The sequence below is a fragment of the Ranitomeya variabilis genome, chromosome 5, assembly GCF_051348905.1.
Source record: "Ranitomeya variabilis isolate aRanVar5 chromosome 5, aRanVar5.hap1, whole genome shotgun sequence".
Taxonomy (NCBI): domain Eukaryota; kingdom Metazoa; phylum Chordata; class Amphibia; order Anura; family Dendrobatidae; genus Ranitomeya; species Ranitomeya variabilis.
The window spans coordinates 235,616,794-235,643,474 of NC_135236.1; the positions used below are offsets into that span (position 1 = coordinate 235,616,794).

Sequence of the window (26,681 nt, forward strand, 5' to 3'; positions counted from 1 at the left end):
TGATGAGCTTAACAATAGACCCAAAATTTGTTATGTAAAGGATGTGTAGTCTATATAGACATAGAGCTGTACCTAGATTATTACAGATGGCTTATATCCAATCTAAGCTTAGTAATGTGGTGGATATATAGTAATCCATATAGAAAAACTGCCCGTGATTTATTATGTAAGTAACTCAATATAACTATATCCTCCCAGCACCCCTGAATTCATTCAAGGTGCAGACTTAGATTCTTCAGAAACTCATACATTATTTAGAAAAAATGTTTTAGAGGAAAAATTGTCCGTCAAAGATCATATCGGGAATAATCACCCACTAAAAAATATATATATAGTTATTTTAGGCAGTTCACCCCCACATACCCAGGTACCCTCTTTATGTCTGCTGGGTTATACATATGATATATGCATCACTATTATTTGCCAGATAAAGTGCTCAATATGCCAACAATTGTATCATCAGACAAAGCCAGTGCTATTTTTCAACTTAGCTCCTTATTCATCAGACGTTCCCTCATGGCCGCCACTTCAATCCATCGGCTCATGTACACGCTGTCCCGACGCGTTTCTCCCCCGTTTAATTCATCCAGGGGGTTCATCAGGGGACTTTAGATCATTGCACCATAATAGGTTATAGAGCCACACGCAGGAATCAAGGTAATGAGTTCCGTAGTCTGTGCTGTCTCTAACTCACTCCCCTCATTTATATAGCATACCCTTAGACGCTCCACCCACCTACATCTGGCAGCGGCGTCTTCCCAGGATCGGCGCCATAATACATGTGTTTACATTGCAGCAGGAAGTATGGTGGCTTGCAGCGTTCAACCGCCTCTGCTGATGACGTGCTTTGGACCGCATTAGCGCACATTGATGACACGCATGCTGTGCTGAAACGCACAGCCATATCTCAACCTGCTGCGCAACCGCAGAGTAATACCGGCCAAATGCTCTGTTTACCGCTTGCACTTATTACACGGCTTCTAATGACATTTGCGGCTAACGCTGTATACCTAACCACATAGTGGATGTACTATTTGTCTTAATGAGATATCTAATCCAAATCTCATAACTTTGTGAACTGTCCACCGGCTAATGTGCACATACCTACATGCATGCCATGTCAATATAACCGGGTTCTCCCATCACATATCAACAAGGGGATATGAGCTACCAGTATAGGTTATAAGGCATAAGATAAGAATCTACCACATCTAAACCTTACATATTCTCTAAAGGATGTTACTGACAGGGGTATCTTTACCACCTGACTTTACCTAGATACCACACCAACAATATGTACATAAGCTATATTGTTTCCTATCATGGGAGATGTGCTCACCATTATGTCTTAAATGAAGCTCGAGAAGGTCAACTGTTCATTCAGACCATTTGGATGGATACTATCCATCCAGAAAATCCATCTCGTTTCTCTCTGTAGGATCTTCTTGTCCCAGTCTCCTAAGCGGACCGACGGTTCCACCACCTCTATCACCCTAAACCCGATAGACCCTAGATCACCCCCATGTTGCATGTTCACATGACGCGCCAAAGGTGTCTCTCTTTTGTTGCGTATATCTCCAAGATGCTCTCCAATCCGAATTTTAAACTGTCTCTTCGTTTTACCAATGTAATTTAATGGACAAGAGCATGTGCACAGATATACAACACCTACTGTTTTGCAGTTTGCAAACTGTTTATTGTTATACGTCCTCTTGGTCGTTACACTTGTGAACGTGTTGGAAGGTGTAACATATCGACAGTAGCTACAATGCCCACACCTGAAGGTCCCTATGGCTCTATTATCGAGCCATGTCCCTTGTTTTTTAGGTAGGGCAAAGTGACTGTTAACAAGTTGGTCCTTTATTGATTTGCCCCGTCTAAATGTCACCGACGGTCTCGGTGTAATCCATTTGGCAATATCCGAATCAGTTCTCAATATGTTCCAGTGTTTTCTTAGGATATGCATAACTCTAGGGTTTTGGTCATCAAAAGTACCTATCAGTCTAGTAAGTGACTCTGGATCCTGCTCATTCTTAGTGGTCAGCAGAGATGTCCTCTCAGTCCTAAGTGCATTCTCATATGCCCTCTTTATCACTGGTCCTGGGTACCCTCGATCTCTAAATCTTTTTGTGAGGTCACATGCCCTATTGCGGAAATCTGCTGTTCCCGAGCAGTTCCTCCTGAGACGAAGAAACTGCCCTTTGGGGATGCCCTGTTTTTGAGGGACAGGGTGGTGACTTTCCCATCTCAGTAAACTGTTTGTAGCCGTAGGCTTTCTAAAGATCGAGGTTTTTAACGAGCCATCTGATTGTATAGTAATGGCCACATCCAGGAAAGCAATCCTATCACCACCCACCTCATATGTGAATTTCAGGCCCAGGTCATTAATGTTAAGCTGCTGGACAAAAGTGGCAAATTGTTGCACATTTCCTGACCAAAGGACGAGGATGTCATCTATATATCGGCCCCAGAATTGTATCTTGGGGCCCCAGATGACATCCCCGTCCTTGAACACCACCGTATCCTCCCACCAGCCCAGGAGTAAGTTGGCATACGTGGGAGCACAAGGGCTCCCCATCGCTGTACCCCTGAGCTGGTGGTAAAACTTCCCCCCCAAAAAGGAAGAAGTTGTGTCTGAGTACAAATTGTAATAGAGTCAGTATGAACTCATTATGAGCTGTTAGATGCCTACCTCTCATACTCAGAAAGTATCTCACTGCCATTAGGCCCTGTTCATGAGGTATACTTGAGTACAGCGATTCTACATCAATCGATGCTAAGATGGTTCCTGGTTCAACACTGATACCATCCAACTTGTTTAGAAGGTCCGTGGTGTCCCTAAGATGTGATGGCAATGCCGTCACGAAACTCCTCAGGACTTTATCCAGATAGACACTGCTATTCTGACATAATGCATCAATCCCGGACACAATAGGTCTCCCTTTAAGAGGGGGGTATCCCTTATGTATCTTAGGGTTAGCATAAAATGTCGCAATTAGTGGGTGTTTAGGCAAAAGAAAATCCATTTCATTGGAAGAAATGAGGCAATTCTGTTTGGCTTCAGATACTATCTCTTTCAGAGCTTTAAAGTAGACTGGGCTGGGATCATATCTCAAAATCTCATAAGCTGTCCTATCAGACAGCAGTCCTAAGCACATTTCTTGATATTGTTCACTGTTCATCAACACTGTATTACCCCCCTTATCTGAAGGTTTTATAATAAGGGATGTATTCTCTTTCAAGTTCTGTATTGCATGTAACTCATCCACTGATAGATTACGGGGTGTACAGTGTTGTCTTCTATTGATCTTCCTAATGTCCTCCTCCACTAGTTTCAGAAAAATATCGATACTATTCACCTCTCCACTCGGTGGCATCCTCACACTCTTACATTTCAAGTTTGTAAAGGGACCTTCCCCTATGTTCCTTTCTCCTTCCCTAGCCAGGTCAGTAAGTAAAAGTACGTCAGGAAGTTCTTCAATTGATATCCCCAATTCCTGGCACTTATTTCTATCATTGTGAGCAAAAAATTTCCTCCACCTAAGTTTACGCAAAAATAAGTGTATATCCTTGACCCATAAAAATGGGTCAAACCGAGTAGTAGGGACAAACGTCATTCCAGCTTTCAATACCTTGAATTCAGATGTAGTGAGTGTGTGAGAGGATAGATTAATAATACAGTTTTTTTCTGATTCCTGTGTGCCCCAGTCTCTTTCTACATCAATCCCGGCCCCTATTTGTTTCAGGTGACTGTGCGACCTCTGAGTTGATATCGGGCATCCCGACTCTCTAAAAAAGAGGCAGAAGAGGAAGACGGGGAGCGTTGAGTTGAATAAGAGGATGAAAATGCAGAGGCTGGGCCCTGATAGGAACCCCCCCTTCCCCCCCTTTCTCCTCCCTTCCTTTGCCATCTCTTCGGGCGGCCTCCTCTCCTATTTAAGTTAGAAAATCTCTCGTAGGATCTACCAGAATCCCTAGAGTTTCTATCAGAGTCTGATGATTCTATATCAGAAGAGGATATGTCAGTATTGCCTGTCTCCCGTGTCTGCAAGTTCGGATATGCCTGTTTGTCTCTAAATTCTGACAGGTCCCTAAGAAACCGCTTGTGTTTCCTATCCTTTAAAACTGCTTGATATTTTTCCACAGCCACCCTTAGATTTTCCTCCTTAGTAGTAAAGTCAGTCTCGTTTTTAAACTTCAAAATCCCTTCAATAAGTTCCTTGAGTCTCTTGGAGGTTTTATCAAAACTGTGTTTGTCTTCCTCCAATAATATGTGCATAAATCTTATGGATGATGCTATGGACTCTTTCTCCCACTTCTCTAACAGAGCCGGTGTACGACTCCTAAGGGCAGGTGTCACTCTAATCCTCAATCCTCTAGGCACAATATTATTTTTAATGTAATTGTCCAGTGATTGGACTTCCCAACCAGATTTGATGTTATCTTTGTATGCCTCTAATAATTCCGAAAAGAGATTTCTTAAATTGGGACCTGACGCAGTCCCTGATAAGTTCTCCTGCTCAGAGAACACTTCTCTTGCCTCATCCAGCCATTTATTGGTGCTAAAAGGTCCCGACAGGAAACCAGCCATTACACTTAGCCAAAAAAACAACTGTCCAGCTAATTAAAGTAGGGGAGTATAACGCAAAACAACTATCAACAAAACACACCTACCCCTTAAAACGTTAATCTTTATTAATATTCTATTTAATACAGAAAATCCCTATAAAAACATCCCAATTAGGGGACCACAGGTTTCTAGGGCTAGGGACTCCACTCGTCTATCTCCAATATAAGTACCAGAAAAATAACTCAATAGAAAAAATCAGCAAAATGTGAAAAAATAACCCAAAAAAATCAAAAAACATGAAGAAAAAAAAAAAAAACACATAAAAAAATCAAAAATTAATATATACTATGCCTATATTGGCCCTAATGTGCCCTTAGGTCTAATGCCCTTCCTAGCAGCGGAGGTTGGCACCCTAAATAGTCGATATGGCGCCCCCGCTCACCGGCGGCTGTCCCTTCTCTCCCTAAACGGCCCCTAACAATCTAAAAGACCACAGACAAATACACCATATAATATGGATCAATACAAATCCATAAAAACACACACTATTAGTGATGCACCTGATACCCTACACCCTCTGAGGTAAATCTATGATGAGCTTAACAATAGACCCAAAATTTGTTATGTAAAGGATGTGTAGTCTATATAGACATAGAGCTGTACCTAGATTATTACAGATGGCTTATATCCAATCTAAGCTTAGTAATGTGGTGGATATATAGTAATCCATATAGAAAAACTGCCCGTGATTTATTATGTAAGTAACTCAATATAACTATATCCTCCCATATGGTAGCTCATATCCCCTTGTTGATATGTGATGGGAGAACCCGGTTATATTGACATGGCATGCATGTAGGTATGTGCACATTAGCCGGTGGACAGTTCACAAAGTTATGAGATTTGGATTAGATATCTCATTAAGACAAATAGTACATCCACTATGTGGTTAGGTATACAGCGTTAGCCGCAAATGTCATTAGAAGCCGTGTAATAAGTGCAAGCGGTAAACAGAGCATTTGGCCGGTATTACTCTGCGGTTGCGCAGCAGGTTGAGATATGGCTGTGCGTTTCAGCACAGCATGCGTGTCATCAATGTGCGCTAATGCGGTCCAAAGCACGTCATCAGCAGAGGCGGTTGAATGCTGCAAGCCACCATACTTCCTGCTGCAATGTAAACACATGTATTATGGCGCCGATCCTGGGAAGACGCCGCTGCCAGATGTAGGTGGGTGGAGCATCTAAGGGTATGCTATATAAATGAGGGGAGTGAGTTAGAGACAGCACAGACTACGGAACTCAATACCTTGATTCCTGCGTGTGGCTCTATAACCTATTATGGTGCAATGATCTAAAGTCCCCTGATGAACCCCCTGGATGAATTAAACGGGGGAGAAACGCGTCGGGACAGCGTGTACATGAGCCGATGGATTGAAGTGGCGGCCATGAGGGAACGTCTGATGAATAAGGAGCTAAGTTGAAAAATAGCACTGGCTTTGTCTGATGATACAATTGTTGGCATATTGAGCACTTTATCTGGCAAATAATAGTGATGCATATATCATATGTATAACCCAGCAGACATAAAGAGGGTACCTGGGTATGTGGGGGTGAACTGCCTAAAATAACTATATATATATTTTTTAGTGGGTGATTATTCCCGATATGATCTTTGACGGACAATTTTTCCTCTAAAACATTTTTTCTAAATAATGTATGAGTTTCTGAAGAATCTAAGTCTGCACCTTGAATGAATTCAGGGGTGCTGGGAGGATATAGTTATATTGAGTTACTTACATAATAAATCACGGGCAGTTTTTCTATATGGATTACTATATATCCACCACATTACTAAGCTTAGATTGGATATAAGCCATCTGTAATAATCTAGGTACAGCTCTATGTCTATATAGACTACACATCCTTTACATAACAAATTTTGGGTCTATTGTTAAGCTCATCATAGATTTACCTCAGAGGGTGTAGGGTATCAGGTGCATCACTAATAGTGTGTGTTTTTATGGATTTGTATTGATCCATATTATATGGTGTATTTGTCTGTGGTCTTTTAGATTGTTAGGGGCCGTTTAGGGAGAGAAGGGACAGCCGCCGGTGAGCGGGGGCGCCATATCGACTATTTAGGGTGCCAACCTCCGCTGCTAGGAAGGGCATTAGACCTAAGGGCACATTAGGGCCAATATAGGCATAGTATATATTAATTTTTGATTTTTTATGTTTTTTTTTTTTTTTTTCTTTTTTTCTTCATGTTTTTTGATTTTTTTGGGTTATTTTTTCACATTTTGCTGATTTTTTCTATTGAGTTATTTTTCTGGTACTTATATTGGAGATAGACGAGTGGAGTCCCTAACCCTAGAAACCTGTGGTCCCCTAATTGGGATGTTTTTATAGGGATTTTCTGTATTAAATAGAATATTAATAAAGATTAACGTTTTAAGGGGTAGGTGTGTTTTGTTGATAGTTGTTTTGCGTTATACTCCCCTACTTTAATTAGCTGGACAGTTGTTTTTTTGGCTAAGTGTAATGGCTGGTTTCCTGTCGGGACCTTTTAGCACCATTAAATGGCTGGATGAGGCAAGAGAAGTGTTCTCTGAGCAGGAGAACTTATCAGGGACTGCGTCAGGTCCCAATTTAAGAAATCTCTTTTCGGAATTATTAGAGGCATACAAAGATAACATCAAATCTGGTTGGGAAGTCCAATCACTGGACAATTACATTAGAGACTCAAGGAACTTATTGAAGGGATTTTGAAGTTTAAAAACGAGACTGACTTTACTACTAAGGAGGAAAATCTAAGGGTGGCTGTGGAAAAATATCAAGCAGTTTTAAAGGATAGGAAACACAAGCGGTTTCTTAGGGACCTGTCAGAATTTAGAGACAAACAGGCATATCCGAACTTGCAGACACGGGAGACAGGCAATACTGACATATCCTCTTCTGATATAGAATCATCAGACTCTGATAGAAACTCTAGGGATTCTGGTAGATCCTACGAGAGATTTTCTAACTTAAATAGGAGAGGAGGCCGCCCGAAGAGATGGCAAAGGAAGGGAGGAGAAAGGGGGGGAAGGGGGGGTTCCTATCAGGGCCCAGCCTCTGCATTTTCATCCTCTTATTCAACTCAACGCTCCCCGTCTTCCTCTTCTGCCTCTTTTTTAGAGAGTCGGGATGCCCGATATCAACTCAGAGGTCGCACAGTCACCTGAAACAAATAGGGGCCGGGATTGATGTAGAAAGAGACTGGGGCACACAGGAATCAGAAAAAAACTGTATTATTAATCTATCCTCTCACACACTCACTACATCTGAATTCAAGGTATTGAAAGCTGGAATGACGTTTGTCCCTACTACTCGGTTTGACCCATTTTTATGGGTCAAGGATATACACTTATTTTTGCGTAAACTTAGGTGGAGGAAATTTTTTGCTCACAATGATAGAAATAAGTGCCAGGAATTGGGGATATCAATTGAAGAACTTCCTGACGTACTTTTACTTACTGACCTGGCTAGGGAAGGAGAAAGGAACATAGGGGAAGGTCCCTTTACAAACTTGAAATGTAAGAGTGTGAGGATGCCACCGAGTGGAGAGGTGAATAGTATTGATATTTTTCTGAAACTAGTGGAGGAGGACATTAGGAAGATCAATAGAAGACAACACTGTACACCCCGTAATCTATCAGTGGATGAGTTACATGCAATACAGAACTTGAAAGAGAATACATCCCTTATTATAAAACCTTCAGATAAGGGGGGTAATACAGTGTTGATGAACAGTGAACAATATCAAGAAATGTGCTTAGGACTGCTGTCTGATAGGACAGCTTATGAGATTTTGAGATATGATCCCAGCCCAGTCTACTTTAAGGGTATGTGCACACGTTGCGGATTTCTTGCAGAAAATTCCTGAAGAAAACCGGAAATTTTCTGCAAGAAATCCGCATTTTTTTTTTTGCGTTTTTTTTCCGTTTTTTTCGCGTTTTTTTTAGCATTCTGCAAGCGTAATTAGCTTGCAGAATGCTAAAGTTTTCCAAGCGATCTGTAGCATCGCTTGGAAAACTGACTGACAGGTTGGTCACACTTGTCAAACATAGCGTTTGACAAGTGTGACCAACTTTTTACTATAGATGCTGCTTATGCAGCATCTATAGTAAAAGATAGAATGTTTAAAAATAATAAAAAAAATAAAAAAAATGCTTATACTCACCCAGACATCTCCTCAGCGGCCGTCCGGCTCCTCTTCTAGCTGGTCTGTGCGCACAGGACCTCCCGTGACGTCACGGTCACGTGAGCGGTCACATGACCGCTCACGACCAATCACAGGACAGTGACGTCATTCGGCGAGGTCCTTCAGCGCACACCAGCTACAGGAACCGAACGGCAGCGTGCGAGGAGGCGGGAATACATCGAGGGTGAGTATAGGACTGTTTATTATTTTATTTCTTATTTTTTGACCACTTATATGGTGCCCAGTGCGTGGAGGAGAGTCTCCTCTCCTCCACCCTGGGTACCAACCGCATATAATCTGCTTACTTCCCGCATGGTGTGCACAGCCCCGTGCGGGAAGTAAGCAGATCAATGGACTCCTAGGTGTGCGGAATCCCTGCAATTCCGCATTTTTAATGAACATGTTGCTTTTTTTTCCGCTATGCGATTTTTTCGCGGAAAAAATCGCAACATTTGCACAAAAAATGCGGAATACCCTGTAAATAATAGGAGGCTTATGTAAGCGGTTTTTTTCGCGTTTTTATCACGTTTTTATAGCGAAAAAACGCGAAAAAAACGCTAACAATCCTGAACGTGTGCACATGGCCTAAAGCTCTGAAAGAGATAGTATCTGAAGCCAAACAGAATTGCCTCATTTCTTCCAATGAAATGGATTTTCTTTTGCCTAAACACCCACTAATTGCGACATTTTATGCTAACCCTAAGATACATAAGGGATACCCCCCTCTTAAAGGGAGACCTATTGTGTCCGGGATTGATGCATTATGTCAGAATAGCAGTGTCTATCTGGATAAAGTCCTGAGGAGTTTCGTGACGGCATTGCCATCACATCTTAGGGACACCATGGACCTTCTAAACAAGTTGGATGGTATCAGTGTTGAACCAGGAACCATCTTAGCATCGATTGATGTAGAATCGCTGTACTCAAGTATACCTCATGAACAGGGCCTAATGGCAGTGAGATACTTTCTGAGTATGAGAGGTAGGCATCTAACAGCTCATAATGAGTTCATACTGACTCTATTACAATTTGTACTCAGACACAACTTCTTCCTTTTTGGGGGGAAGTTTTACCACCAGCTCAGGGGTACAGCGATGGGGAGCCCTTGTGCTCCCACGTATGCCAACTTACTCCTGGGCTGGTGGGAGGATACGGTGGTGTTCAAGGACGGGGATGTCATCTGGGGCCCCAAGATACAATTCTGGGGCCGATATATAGATGACATCCTCGTCCTTTGGTCAGGAAATGTGCAACAATTTGCCACTTTTGTCCAGCAGCTTAACATTAATGACCTGGGCCTGAAATTCACATATGAGGTGGGTGGTGATAGGATTGCTTTCCTGGATGTGGCCATTACTATACAATCAGATGGCTCGTTAAAAACCTCGATCTTTAGAAAGCCTACGGCTACAAACAGTTTACTGAGATGGGAAAGTCACCACCCTGTCCCTCAAAAACAGGGCATCCCCAAAGGGCAGTTTCTTCGTCTCAGGAGGAACTGCTCGGGAACAGCAGATTTCCGCAATAGGGCATGTGACCTCACAAAAAGATTTAGAGATCGAGGGTACCCAGGACCAGTGATAAAGAGGGCATATGAGAATGCACTTAGGACTGAGAGGACATCTCTGCTGACCACTAAGAATGAGCAGGATCCAGAGTCACTTACTAGACTGATAGGTACTTTTGATGACCAAAACCGTAGAGTTATGCATATCCTAAGAAAACACTGGAACATATTGAGAACTGATTCGGATATTGCCAAATGGATTACACCGAGACCGTCGGTGACATTTAGACGGGGCAAATCAATAAAGGACCAACTTGTTAACAGTCACTTTGCCCTACCTAAAAAACAAGGGACATGGCTCGATAATAGAGCCATAGGGACCTTCAGGTGTGGGCATTGTAGCTACTGTCGATATGTTACACCTTCCAACACGTTCACAAGTGTAACGACCAAGAGGACGTATAACAATAAACAGTTTGCAAACTGCAAAACAGTAGGTGTTGTATATCTGTGCACATGCTCTTGTCCATTAAATTACATTGGTAAAACGAAGAGACAGTTTAAAATTCGGATTGGAGAGCATCTTGGAGATATACGCAACAAAAGAGAGACACCTTTGGCGCGTCATGTGAACATGCAACATGGGGGTGATCTAGGGTCTATCGGGTTTAGGGTGATAGAGGTGGTGGAACCGTCGGTCCGCTTAGGAGACTGGGACAAGAAGATCCTACAGAGAGAAACGAGATGGATTTTCTGGATGGATAGTATCCATCCAAATGGTCTGAATGAACAGTTGACCTTCTCGAGCTTCATTTAAGACATAATGGTGAGCACATCTCCCATGATAGGAAACAATATAGCTTATGTACATATTGTTGGTGTGGTATCTAGGTAAAGTCAGGTGGTAAAGATACCCCTGTCAGTAACATCCTTTAGAGAATATGTAAGGTTTAGATGTGGTAGATTCTTATCTTATGCCTTATAACCTATACTGGTAGCTCATATCCCCTTGTTGATATGTGATGGGAGAACCCGGTTATATTGACATGGCATGCATGTAGGTATGTGCACATTAGCCGGTGGACAGTTCACAAAGTTATGAGATTTGGATTAGATATCTCATTAAGACAAATAGTACATCCACTATGTGGTTAGGTATACAGCGTTAGCCGCAAATGTCATTAGAAGCCGTGTAATAAGTGCAAGCGGTAAACAGAGCATTTGGCCGGTATTACTCTGCGGTTGCGCAGCAGGTTGAGATATGGCTGTGCGTTTCAGCACAGCATGCGTGTCATCAATGTGCGCTAATGCGGTCCAAAGCACGTCATCAGCAGAGGCGGTTGAACGCTGCAAGCCACCATACTTCCTGCTGCAATGTAAACACATGTATTATGGCGCCGATCCTGGGAAGACGCCGCTGCCAGATGTAGGTGGGTGGAGCGTCTAAGGGTATGCTATATAAATGAGGGGAGTGAGTTAGAGACAGCACAGACTACGGAACTCAATACCTTGATTCCTGCGTGTGGCTCTATAACCTATTATGGTGCAATGATCTAAAGTCCCCTGATGAACCCCCTGGATGAATTAAACGGGGGAGAAACGCGTCGGGACAGCGTGTACATGAGCCGATGGATTGAAGTGGCGGCCATGAGGGAACGTCTGATGAATAAGGAGCTAAGTTGAAAAATAGCACTGGCTTTGTCTGATGATACAATTGTTGGCATATTGAGCACTTTATCTGGCAAATAATAGTGATGCATATATCATATGTATAACCCAGCAGACATAAAGAGGGTACCTGGGTATGTGGGGGTGAACTGCCTAAAATAACTATATATATATTTTTTAGTGGGTGATTATTCCCGATATGATCTTTGACGGACAATTTTTCCTCTAAAACATTTTTTCTAAATAATGTATGAGTTTCTGAAGAATCTAAGTCTGCACCTTGAATGAATTCAGGGGTGCTGGGAGGATATAGTTATATTGAGTTACTTACATAATAAATCACGGGCAGTTTTTCTATATGGATTACTATATATCCACCACATTACTAAGCTTAGATTGGATATAAGCCATCTGTAATAATCTAGGTACAGCTCTATGTCTATATAGACTACACATCCTTTACATAACAAATTTTGGGTCTATTGTTAAGCTCATCATAGATTTACCTCAGAGGGTGTAGGGTATCAGGTGCATCACTAATAGTGTGTGTTTTTATGGATTTGTATTGATCCATATTATATGGTGTATTTGTCTGTGGTCTTTTAGATTGTTAGGGGCCGTTTAGGGAGAGAAGGGACAGCCGCCGGTGAGCGGGGGCGCCATATCGACTATTTAGGGTGCCAACCTCCGCTGCTAGGAAGGGCATTAGACCTAAGGGCACATTAGGGCCAATATAGGCATAGTATATATTAATTTTTGATTTTTTTATGTTTTTTTTTTTTTTTTTTTCATGTTTTTTTTTTTTTTTGGGTTATTTTTTCACATTTTGCTGATTTTTTCTATTGAGTTATTTTTCTGGTACTTATATTGGAGATAGACGAGTGGAGTCCCTAACCCTAGAAACCTGTGGTCCCCTAATTGGGATGTTTTTATAGGGATTTTCTGTATTAAATAGAATATTAATAAAGATTAACGTTTTAAGGGGTAGGTACGTTTTGTTGATAGTTGTCTTGTGGTTCTCACCCCTGGGCACACTTTGCTCCTTGGTTCAGAAAATGAATTCACTGCTGAAACCTGGACTGGCCTCTCACTGGCTGGATACACTGCTTTAATGGTTTCAATGTGACCTAACACAGTCTTAGGGTTAAATCTAACTTCATGTTTCATCGTATTTATCAACAGCACTGTCACTCGGGCAAAACCACCAGTAGGGATCATAAACACAGTCTCACCTTGGATGAGACCCTAGGGAAGTTCTGATGAGTCTTTTGGCACAAACAGTCTCCTCTGGAGTTTTCAGGTTACCGTTTCTGCCTGAACTCCACACCTCACTCCCACCATTCTGTTTGCAGGAATGATGGTTGGACGCAGGCCTATCTTTACTTCTTTCATGTCCATTGTGTTCTGTTGTTTACTTAACCAACCAATCAAGTTTTCCTCCACGACTTTGGATATGGCCAGAGATGCGGCTACCACCTCCACCACGCATATCCCTGATTTATGTTTATTGATAACCTCACTGATCACATTGAAATCCAGCATAGGTTCTTTGGCCACATTTTGATAACTGGTGACAAGGAAGGATAAAAATAACTAAATGGCGTTGCTGTTCTTCGTGGCGCTGAGTTGAAATGTCATTTTCCAGCAGGCAGATGTGTGGCAGATATTATCTTCTCCATTTTTCATTTAGGAGGCTTGCTTGGGCACCTGTTTCCAACAGCGCTTTCACCAGGAATCCATCTAACTTGCATTGTATGAAGCACCTTTCACCGATTAGGTTGATAAGGCTATCCTTACTGACCAACAAATTTCTTGTTCCCAGGAATGCATAGTCTGACTTCCGCAGAGGACATTAAGTAGCTGATGCCTCTGTCTCTCTTCCAGCTGTTGAAGATGGTCACACACCTGAGGATACTGCTGATGCAGCCGTTTCATCTCAAAAGCTTTTCTGGGGGTTGGCGGTGTTTGTTTCTGGGGCCTCATCCGTTTTGCAGTTACCAGCCGTCCTGCACCGGCAGCCTGCTGCCTTTTAACCCAAAAATCGTGACACTTGACATTCATTAATAATAATAATGTTTATTTTTATATTTCGCTAACATATTCTGCAGCACTTTACAGTTTGCACATATTATCATTGCTGTCCCCTATGAGGCTCACAATCTAAATTCCCTATCAGTATATCTTTGGAGTGTGGGAGGAAACTGGAGTACCTGGAGGAAACCCACGCAAACATGAGAAGAACATACAAACTCTTGTGTGACAGGGTCACTGGTGCAGTGTATGAAGGGAGATATGTGTCACTGCGTATATTAACTTCAGTGATGTAAAACCAGTGTGTGTGTCTTGGGATAGGAGGTACTCCCACGTAGCTCCAAGGAGGAGCTGAGGACAATGTGTGGTGTCTGCAGGTTGAAACCTACAGAGAAAGGACTCCATTGAACTGTTGTTTTCCGTTAAGCTAGGAAGGCTCTGCTTTTCTTTTTCTGAACCCTGGCTTGGTGTATGCTGACTTTAATAAACTAACAGGTGTTTCACTACCAAAGTGTTCCTCTGTCTACCTGAAGGAGCAAATAAGCGTGTCAACCTCTCACAATTGGCATAATGTCCTTCTTCACCACATCTGAGGCAATGGACACAGGCAGCACTCTAGACTTTGATGTCCGGCAAGGCTCACAAGCAGGATATATTCAATTTTGGAACCTACCCCTGAGTCTAAATGGTCTGGGCTCTGGCCTGGTGTGAATCAACCTCTTTACCTCTGTAAACTCAGCTCAGAGTTTTCCGATTACCTCTTCTCAGTCAGTGCCAGCTGTTTTCTCTTTCACTGGAGATTTGTGGTTCACTCTCGGTAGTGCTGTTGGAGAGTCTCCAGGATGATCGTCTGACTGACAGCTAGGGGTCTCCAACTTCAACTGATTTACTTTGGTAGTTTTGGAAGCAGAGCCTTTCTTTCATTTCTGCTCACTCTCTTACTCCAACCTGGCCGCCTGATTCATCTTTTCAATTGAGATTTCATCCAGAATGTCAGGACCTTCTAGTTACGGTTTCATCTGCAACTTGATATCTTTGCTGATTAACCTTGTTCCTAAGATCTCAAAAACTTCTTCTTGACTAACCCGGCATCAAACTTTTCCTCCGCCTCTGCATCACAGGATGCAAATAACAGTCTTTCCTTAAGTTCAATTGCTCTGAACAAGAAACTTTGATGAGACTTCTTATGGTCCAGTGAGATATTAGTGAGTTGGTGGAACAGTTCTGAAGTGCTTTCCTCTTTATAGTGCCCCTTTAAAATCATCTTCAGATGTGGTAATGTCAAGTGACTTTTCATTTCCAGCATATTTTGGACATTCAGTACTGGGTTGATATCTTTTACCACCCCCTCGACGATCTCATTTGACTGGTAAGCTTTCTGCAATCATGCATCAATCTGGTGCAACAAGTTTATAAAAGACAGTTTCTTCTGTTTGCCCTCCCCAATCTGTCCAAGGATCTTAAAATCTTTCCTTATGGTGATTTACCGTGTTAGAGAGGTCTGCCTTTCTGGTTTACCTAACCCGGGTGGGCTAGAGGTTCTGTCAGAGTCTACCACGAGTTCATGAGATTCGGCAAATTTCTGCACGGCTGCCCTCAAAGCGATGAATTGCTCTTTCAATTCCTTTTGTTCTGTCTGTGGAAGGAGTTTCCCAGTGGATTGTCTGCAGTGGAGACAAGCTGTTGGAGGATAAGAGCCAGGGCAAGTCCGGGGGAGCAGTTCACATAGGTGCGTCGTCAGATCGGAGACGGAGCCGTCGGAGATGCGGAGTGGGCCTTGGAGCTACCAGAGAGAGCTGCCAAAGAGGGAGCCACAGAAGAGAAGATGGCCAGTGGTGGTGGTGGTGTCTTCTGTGTTGTGGGAGGAAGGCAGAGGAGGAAAGGTGGATCTGGGCGGTGCAAACGGTAAGCGCGGGAAGAAGTCTGTGCTTACCACTGATTGACTCAAGGCCAGATTGACTCCTACAACTGCCTTCTAACATATAAAGTTGCAGTCTGTAATGCTATAGCATGTAAGTGCAGCGCCCCAGAGACCTGGTCGTTGCAGTACTGACGCTCCGCCACTAAGGGGAGTGATGGTACGTCTGATGCACTAAAGGAGTTCACCTGACCAGGTATCAGAGTCACACATTACACTTCACACTCTGGCCACCAGGGGGAGCAAAGGGTTCTATGTATTAGGCCACTCCTCACAATCTGGTAAAACTGGGGGCTGGATAGGAAGTTAGCCAGAAGCTGACTGGGTTGGATCCAGGCAACATCGTGTGGCAGAGGATGTTGCAGGGGAAGATTCAGGGGGGTCCCTGTCAGGGGTGGGATCCTGACAGTGACCTAGCGAACAGGACAGAACATTACGGAACCGCGCCTGCACTTGAATGCGGTGGCATCCTAAGAAAGGAAACGAAGCAAGGTTTATTGTGGAGAAGTGAGAAACGAGATCGCAGCAAAAAGGAGATAAACCAGTAGGAGTCGTGCCTTAAGATCGTGGCAACATCCTACTGAGGCGCGTAGCCGGTGGCCGGAACGCCGAGGAAGTATTGGGCTCCAAGCAGTACTTCAAACAGCGGCAGGGCAGTTGACTTTAGGTTGGCTGTCTCACCTAAATCACCTAAGCAGACATAGGGGGCAATTGTGGGAGAGGGGTGACGCTAGGGTCCCGGAAGAACTCCAGGCCTACCCGTCATACGGGTGCGTCCTAGCCATATCATCTGGGGGACGGAGAAGAACATCAGAACAGATACGAGTTGTGAGAAAGAACATCAGAAACAGACACAACAGTTGTGAGGACTATCCCGTGGTGCTCAGCAGGGAGGTACTACAACACACAGGCGCTAGAAGGTAGGCATTGATTTCCACTTGCAAAGGAAACTCTGGATGTGCCTTCGGACCGGCTGGTCTCAGCCAGCCCTGTTAGCAGTACTCTGGATTCCGGACCCTGAAGCCTTCAGTAAAGAGGTAAAGAGACTGCAACCCTGTGTCCTCGTTATTCATCGCACCTTGCACCACGCACCATCATCACACCTTTCATTGGACGCCCCTTAGCAGGGTCACGGACCGGGTCTAGCCATCGTGACAACCCCAGGACTGAGACTGAGAGATCCGGGATCGAGTACCCCGCAGCCCTGCGTCTGGGGGCGCTCTTCAAACATGAAACATATGAATTCATATATTTCATGATTTCATGCTATAGTGTTACAGAGTGCAACTTTATTTGTTCGTTATATATGGAGATGTCTACTCTTTGTATGCACCTGTTCACACCTGTTCTGTTTGGAATTGATATTTGTATTTACAACTGCCTCCTGTCCTGCCTCTTTCAGGCTTCGTCCGACCTGCCCTCCTCTATTAGAAGCCAGGAATACAAGCAAACAGCTTGCGCATGTGCAGTACTAAGCTTCAGCAGAAAAAAAAATACGGATGTGCTTTTACTGCCAGACACTAGAGACGGCAGAAGAAAACACTCAATTTTAACAGACATTCCATAAATTTACGGGCATTTGGCAACCTAAAGCACACCCACTACACAATGACAGACAAAGGTAAACAATGAAGGGGTAAAGACTACAGCCCTATCAATTATCTGAACAGTATGAGTTCTGTGAGACAGAATTTCGCAGATCTCACGTTGATGGACAATCCTGAGAATAGTCTATCAATATCAAAGTTAGAAAAAGACAAGATTTATTATGAGAATCAAAGAAGATGCAAGTTATGTCACAGGTGAAAAGATAACATTATATAGACTGTTGCAGTCTGGGCCTTGATGTTGCACTCACACTGTCCAATAGTGGACAGTTGCCTCTAAGAAACTGCTCTAAAAGGCAACAATAGTAAAAAAAAATAGCATCACACTGAATATAATCAGTCACCATTCTTGAACTTCATACTAATCTTGTTTGTAGAGATCTACTCTGGGTTTCTTGCCCTACTTGTAGGTACAGGGGATCAGGCATCTTGACCCCTTGTCATCTTGTCTCTCTTGTACAGGTGCTTCTCACAAAATGAGAATATCATCAAAAAGTTAATTTATTTCAGTTCTTCAATACAAAAAGTGAAACTCATATATAGAGTCATTACAGTGTGATCTATTTCAAGTGTTTCTGTTAATGTTGATGATTATGGCTTACAGCCAATGGAAACTCAGAAGTCATTATCTCAGTAAATTAGAATACTTTATAACTCCAGCTTGAAAAATGATTTTAAAGTCCGAAATGTTGAACTACTGAAATGTGCGCTTATAGTGATCGCTCGCTGTTTAGTTCCATCATTGTTCACTAGCAGCAGTTTTCCATCTCTGCACGGTGGACCCCAGGTTGCGATTGCACTTTATTATTTATTTTTTATTTAGAGCAATATGCCAACCCTAACACCTGGCAAACGGGTGTGCTGACTTTGGTCTTGAACATAGAGGACCTACACCAGCAGATGACATGGCTCCCCAAACCATCACTGATTGTGGAAATGTGACACCCCATGAGTCCGGTTGTCACAGTGGTATTGCCTTCCTCTCGGGGAAGGTGATACCATGCTTGGAAGCAAGGAAGATCCCTTTAACAGGTATCATGCCCATACAACACTGTTCTGCCTCCAGGCCAGAAGGGGGAGCTCGAGACCCGGATTCAGGGGAACGTCCCTATATATTCTGGCTGGAGAAGGAGTTAGAGTCAGTCTGTCAGAGGAGTCTGTCGGGGACAGAGACCAAAAGAGTCTGTCTGAGAGGAGCGAGGAGTGAGCAGTGGAAAGCTGGGGCCGTGCAGCTCCTGGGAAGGAAAGAGAAAGACAGAGCAGTCTGTAGGAGAATGTGAAGGAGGATGGAGCACAGGAGAAGTATAGAGCTGGAGGGGAGCTGCATCTGAGCTCCCACCACACAGAAGGGCAAGAATACCGGAGGCCAGAAGTCCGAGGTTGTGGGGGTAACTGTATGCCCCACAGCAAAAACCGTCGGGCAGGAGATTTCAAGTCGCCTGTCCATCATTAACACCCAAAGGCAAAGCAACATATAGAGCCTGGAGTCACAACCAAAGACACCTGCAAAAGGCTCGAGTTGCCTGTAGTGTCTTACTTAAAGGGACAGAGAGAAAGTGAGGACCTTGTGTGAAGCCTTAGGCAGCAAGGGACTACAACACAGCACAGTAAGGAAGGCTTCCAACCCCACCTGGCTAGGGGGATTCCAAATTGCTTCCAAGCTGGCCTGATTTCACCAGTACCTGTGATCCGTACCCTGAACTGTGGCCGCATCATACCAGTAAAAGGTAAAGAGACTGCAACCTTGTGTCCTCTCATTCTTTGCTGCACTTCGCCATCTACCATCTTTACCTACTACACAGTGAGCCCTGGGGACTAAGCTTCACCTGTGGGAAGCCATATCATCCCTGCTGCAGTATTATCACCCCAGTGGACCCCTTTAAGCAGCATCGGTCATCCCTGACTGAATACCACAGGTGGTGTTACAAACAACCCCTTTAAAGTCCTTCCCTTTAACTTGGACACCCAGGGCCATGGTCCGGGTCGCTGCCACCATGACCACCCATTTAACGACCACCGGACCCGGGCCCGAGTACCCCAGGGTCTTATCAGGTGCTCCAGAAACTTAAACTAGACCTCAAGCAGCTTGGGTTGTGTGCCTCTCCACTCTTCCTCCAGACTCTGGGACCTTGATTTTCAAATGAAATGCAAAATTTACATTCATCTGAATACAACACCTTGGATCACTAAGCAACAATCCAGTTCTTTCTCTCTTTGGACCAGGTAAGAAGCTTCTGGCATTGTTTATTGGTCATGAGTGGCTTGCCACAAGGAATGCGACACTTGTAACCCATATACTGGATACATCTGTGTGTGGTGGTTCTTGAAGCAATGACTCCAGCAGCAGTCCACTCCTTATTAATCTCCCCCAAATTTTTGAATGGCCTTTTCTTAACAATATTTTCAATGCTGCGGTTATCCCAGTTGCTTGTGCACCTTTTTCTATCACACTTTTTCTTTCCACTCAACTTTCCATTAATATGCTTAGATACAGCACTCTTTGAACAGCCAGCTTCTTTAGCAATGACCTTTTGTGGCTTACCCACCTTGTGGAGTGTGTCAATGACTGCCTTCTGGGCATCTGTCTAGTCAGCAGTCTTCCCCATGATTGTGGAGCCTACTGAAACAGACTAAGGGACCTTTTTAAATGCTTAGGAAGCCTTTGCATGTTCTTTTTGTTAATTATTCTAATTTACTGAGATAAAGTCTTTAAGGTTTTCATTGGCTGTAAGCCATAATCATCAACATTAATAGAAATAAACACTAGAAATAGATCACTCTGTTTGCAATGACTCTATATAATATATGAGTTTCACTTTTTGTATTGAATAACAGAAATAAATTATCTTTTTGATTATATTTTAATTTTGTGAGAAGCACCTGTATCTTTCCACAGCAGTTCTGCTTTACTGTACATCTCCGGTCTATCAATGACACTGGAGATCCAAAGCACAATACCAATATCCCAGACACATGGTTCTCAACAGTGGTTCCTACCACAACTACATGCACTCTCTGCTGTGTTTCAGCCACATACTAACTGCCACCCTCTATCTCAGCTCTTTTTATAGTACTTGGTACAACACTGGTATTACAAGCATTCACTATGATGATTTGCATACAGAGAATTTAATAAACAGTGTTTCTCAGAGTAAGCATAGCAGTTTAGTATGTAATGGGGTAAATGCTAGCAGTGTCGGACTGGGGTGACAAGGGCGCACCAGTAACATTGATTTTGGGGGGGCACATTTCACCTGCATGCAAATATTATACTACCTTGGTTCACAAATTTACCTATATCTCTATATAATAATAAACTGAGTAGCGTGGTTAATGAATGATGAGATGCTGCTTTTTTCTGTACAGAGTGAATCAAGTGAATTATGTCAAGTACTGCCCATACAGTGGGGTTGGGGGCCCTGATCTACACAGGGGCCCACCGGGGGATTCCCCTGTTATTCTGTGGGCCACTCTGAGCCTAAATGCTAGTCACTTTGGGACCAATTCATCTAGCTTTTCTGGGCAGTTTCATAGCATAAAACTGCTTGAAATGTCACAATTGTTGAGTTGCTCAAATAGATTGATGCATATTTGTCGTAATTTGTGCTACCTTTGTGGCATAAATTATGAGGAATTTGTCAAGCATACATGTCTATGCCATCGCAACCAACCTCCAAACACTTTTCACAAAATTGGCAGTGATGGTCGGCACTTGCACAAGTTTGAGATGTGTCAAAATTTCAAGTAATTTAACTCCTGAATTCTGACAAAAAGTGCTTGATCAGTTAGGGACAAAAAATGGGTTCTGTAATAGTGGGTTCTTCTCTAGCACTTTGAATTCTCCCATAGCATCCACATGTGATAATACAACCCAACCATATGTACTGTAGCATATCACTCTGCCTTCTGTAATTCAAGTTAGTGCAGGAAAGGATTCAACAGGTTGAAAATTGGGCTGGCATTATATCCATGTATGAGAAGAGAGACAACTGTGAGAATAAGAGATGAATAATAAGGCAGCATGCTGTATGAGCGCTCTGCTTGATCATCAGGGGGTTCTGGTCCTGCTAATCCATTCAACTGCAAAGACCCTGATTGGCCTTATGATTGAAGCTTAAAAAATACAGTACATCTCACCTATGGAACTATTGTCTTTTCAGCTTATTTGACAAGTCAGTTTTTCAGTCATGTATTCTGTCCGTGATTTTCACAGAACTTGTACGCATTATAGTCCATGGAACTGTTCACATGTCCGTGCTATTTTGCGGACTGCGTGTCTGTGCAGAAATCATGGAGACATGTTTGTTTTTCATCAGCTTCATGGATGAAAAGTACCAATACAAGTCTATGTGTCTGTGAAGACCACAGACAGTACAAAGATTGCATCAGTGTTGAATTGCAACTTTCAAGACATGACCACATAGTGGGGCTCTCTCTCTCCCTTGCTCAACCATACCTTGATTAAAGGGGTTGTTCCCTTTCAGACAATGATCTGCATCAGTTGGAGTTGGTTAAAAACCATCAAAATGCACTTCACTAACCTTCCCCTTGTCCACCAAGGACTCTCTACCACTTCTCCCGGTGTTTGGCATTGACTGCGGTACTGACAGGCTCAGACTGACCCATAGGGTGACAAGGGAATCCCCTGGTGGGTCCCTGTACAGATCTGGGCCCTCAACCCCACTATATGGGCAGTACTTGACATAATTTAATTGATTCACTCTGTACAGAAGAAATTAGCATCTCATCATTCATTAGCCAAACTACCCAGTTTATTATTATATAGAGATAGAGGTAAATTTGCAAATGAGGATAATGTAGTATTTGTATGCAGGTGAAAAGTGGGCCCCCACAAAGTCAATGTTACTGGTGGGAACTTAGCATCCCAGTCCGAAACTGGATACTGACATCACCTTTCCTGGCTCCTATCTGTTATTGTGCAGTTGTACTGTATTGTTATTGTCTCCTGACCTCAGCTATGTTCCTGACTTCATTCTAACCTAGCCATGCCTGTTGCCCGTTTTTAACACTAATAGATAGGAGACGCTTTGTAATTTAATTTTTTTTATCCATACATGATAATCATTGGTGAAAACTTACTCATAGACAAAACACTGATGAAAAAAACTGACACGCTGACCAAACACTGATGAAACTTAGATCCAAAACACTGATTACACTTGGACCATTTTTTGTGCACATGAAAAATCATGGAAGTCTCAATGAGGCCTTAAAAGAAGATATGCTTCCTGCTACCACTGACTGGCATAAACCTTGAACTGGTAGTGAGAGTGGGCACATCTGAGGAACTTTAGGTGAGGGAAGGTGGGGACAATGAGATACAGCCAGTAAATGAAGGTGAATGGGCAGATGTGAGAGGTTCATGTAAGTCTTTAACGCAAGACTTTTTTATAATCAGCACATTTGGATACTAGAACAGTCAGATGAAAATTCCTTTACTTAAATAGTTTAAAAGTTGTATGGTACAGTACCTGGCAGACATTGGATTAAGTAACACTCGCCATGTTGAAGCTTGTAGTTGCTTTTGCATTTCTGACAACTATTAGCATTAGAGCAAATGTCACAGTTCAGTAAACAAGAATCACAGCTGTAAGTCTCACGCTCTGGATAAAAACCTCGAGGACAGTGTACTTTACAGCGACTGCGGTGGAGGAAGCGCTCAATTCCATCTTGATCTTAAAAATGAAAAGATAATAATTACAAATTAGTGGGAAAAAAATAGCAACATTTTGAAAAAATGTACATCAATTTTGTGATTACTGCTTGCTGTCATTTGGTTTATTGGTTATGTCCAGAGGATAAAAATCTGTCAAGGTGCAAAGCTCGTTACATCGGAGATTTATTTTACATGAAGCCATAAACATGTGTGATCATCAACTCATGATCACATGTAAATAACCCTGAAAAGTCACCAAATTTTTGTAAAATGCTAGGCTGCACAAAAATGTTGCCACTTTTGGCAGTAGGATAAAATTACCCAGCTCAAACAAAGTGGGTGAAGCTCAGGCAGGACTGGGCATGTTGACCACTGTTCATCAAATTCAATACCAACTGCCGTGTTCCTTACACCACCGATTTTACCCTAAAACACCCTCTCACCAAGACTGGCATGAATTAACATTGGTCTTGATGAATCAGGGCCCAAGTTTTAAAATCAGTACTATTTTCAAGCAATCTGCTTCTTGGCTGTAGTTGCAAACACTGCTGTTTAGTTACAAAGACTGACATCCTACAGTCCACTTTCTCATATCTATGGTTTGTTACAATGTATCAGAACATAGTGAATTCTATTAGAGCTAAATAAAACAGTACAAATTTCACTTCTTTCCTGAACTTTAGAGTGATAGCTAAGCTGTGTCCTTTATCAGATACAGTTGTATGAAAAAATGTTTGCCCTTTTCCTAGTTTCCTATGTGTGTTTGTCACACTTAGATGTTTCAGACAACCAAATTTAAATATTAGGCAAAGATAACACAGCTAAAGACAAAATGTAGTTTTTCAATGAAGGTTTTTATTATTAAGTAAAAAAGAAATCCAAACCTACAGGGCCCTGTGTGAAAAAGTGTTCCCTAGTCACTGGCCTGATTACTGCCACACCTGTTCTCAATCAAGAAATCATGTTGCGATATCACGTCGCAATCCAAGGAAATTCTGGAACAAATGAAAAACAAAGTAATTGAGATCTATTAGTCTGAAAAAGGTTATAAAGCTATTTCTAAAGCTTTGGGACTCTAGCTAACCAGAGTGAGAGTCATTATCTACAAATGGCAAAAACATGGAATAGTGGTGAACCTTCTCAGGAGTGGCCGGCCAACCAAAATTACCCCAAGAGCGAAGCGATAACTCATCCAAGAGGTCACAAAAGACCCCACAACAGCATCCAAAGAAATTGAGGGCTTGCTTTGCTCAGTTGAGGTCAGTGTTCATGACTCCACCATAACAAAGAGACTGGGCAAAATGTTCTGCATGGCAGAGTTCCAAGTCAAAACCAACTGCTGAGCAATAAGAACATAAAGGGTCACCTCAGTTGTGTCAGAAAACATCTTGATGATCCCCAATACTTTTGGGAGAATACTCTGTGAACTGATGAGACAAAAGTTGAATTTTTTGGAAGGTGTATGTCCCATTACCTCTGGCTTGGATGTAACACAGCATTTCAGAAAATGAACATCATACCAACATCAAAAAATGGTGGCGTTAGTGTGACGGTCTGCAGCTTTTTTGCTGCTTCAGGCCAGGAAGATTTGCTGTGGTAAATGGAACCATGAATGACGTCTACCAAAAAAATCCTGAAGGTTAATATCTGGCCATCTTTTCCTGATCTTAAACTGAAGCGCACTTGGGTAATGCATCAAGAAAGTGATTCAAAACACACCAGCAAGTCCAACTCTAATGGCTTAACAAAAACAAAATGAAGACTTTGGAGTGGCCTAGTCAAATTCCTGACCTTAATTTGATTGAGATGCTGTGGTATGACTTTTAAAAGGCGGTTCATGCTCGAAAATTCTCCAGTGTGGCTGAATTACAACAATTCTGCATAGATGGGTGGGCCAAAATTCCTCCAGAGCGTTCTAAAAGACCAGTTATCACAAATGCTTGATTACAGTTGTTGCTGATATGGGTAGCCCAACCAGTTATTAGGTTTATTATTAATAATAATAATAATAATAATAATAATAATAATAATAATTTTTATATATATAGCGGCAACATATTCCGCAGCACTTTACAATTAAGCGGGGACATGTACAGACAATAAATTCAATACAAGCTAAGACAATTTAAACAGTGACATTAGGAGTGAGGTCCCTGCTCGAAAGCTTACAATCTACAAGGAAATGGGGGACACAATAGGTGAAAAGTGCTTGTTATTTCAGGTCTGGCAATTATAGTAAATATGGGTTTTCATATAAAGCTGCATGATCCGGTCATCAGCCAGTGTGTTTAAGTGCAACAGTCAAGTAGTCAAGTAGTCAGGTTTAGGGGCAATCACTTTTTCACAGAGGGCCCTGTAAGTTTTTATTTCTTTTCCCTTTTATAATAAAGACCTTTATTTAAAAATGGCATTTTGTTTTACTTGTATTATCTTTGACCAATATTTAAATTTGTTTGGTGATCTCAAATATTTAAGTGTGACAAACAAGCCAAAGAATAGGAAATCAGGATTGGCAAAAACCTTTTTTTACACAACTGTATATACCTTTCTTTAATCCATTAGCTATGCAATTATTTTATTTTTTTGCTCTCATCTTTATATCCATGTCTTGCAAGAGTCATAATCTTTTAATTTTTCCCTCAACATCGATTTATGGGGGAATGCTAGCTCCTACTTATGGCTGGGCCTAATAGGCCACCAAAGCTAGCAAACAATTGCACACCATGATCGTGTCTAACAGGATCAGTGGGGTAAAAGAGGAAGCCCCCTTCTTCTATGAATCATCTAAATTCTCCTTTTGCTATTGACCACAGCATCTAGAGGATTAAATCGCAAGGATTGGTACTGACATGGATGCTGGCTGTTGCTGAGGGAGCTCAACTGTATTAAAGGAATCTGTCAGTAAGGTCAGCCCCCTCTAAACCAGGGCATGCAGGTCTTTAGAATGTAAATCCATTGACAGCTTTATACCTTCTGTCTGTGACTGCATTTTCAAGAAAACCATATTTTACTTCATAGGCAAGTGAGCCATTACGTGCTCTGAGTATGACAGAACAGTTCCCACACTTTTGCCATCTGAATTTGTTTCCTACAGCATGACCTACCTTTGTGGCTTGATTGATAGCTCAATATCTTTCTGGCATCATGTGCCAGTCAACTAAATCAGATAGTAAGCTATCAATCAAGCTAAAGAAGCTGGTGAAAGGCCAGAAAACAATCTTGGGAGTCAGAGGCTCAGGAATTGCTCTGTCATGCCAAAAGCACTTAATGCTCCATTTTCAAATGAATTAACGTCTTAATTTCCTGAGAATGCAGCAACAAATATAAATTATAAAGTTGTTGATAGATTTAGTTTTCAAAGACCCATATATGTGTAAGGGGGTTACAAGGACTTTATTATTACTCATCCCGATTTTAAATGTGTTACTCTGTCTTTATATAAACCGTTTTTCTCATGTGC

The 26,681-nt window shown here is 42.4% G+C and overlaps 1 protein-coding gene across 1 annotated transcript in view; it reads right to left on the reverse strand.

Moving 5' to 3' along the window:
* LOC143775586 (cysteine repeat modular protein 2-like) overlaps positions 1 to 26,681 on the reverse strand; it is a 422,741-nt gene that overhangs the window by 386,954 nt on the left and 9,106 nt on the right. The window contains exon 2 of the mRNA XM_077263910.1: positions 23,037 to 23,240. Within this exon, the coding sequence (XP_077120025.1) occupies positions 23,037 to 23,240 (204 nt within the window). The remainder of the gene's footprint in view (positions 1 to 23,036; positions 23,241 to 26,681) is intronic.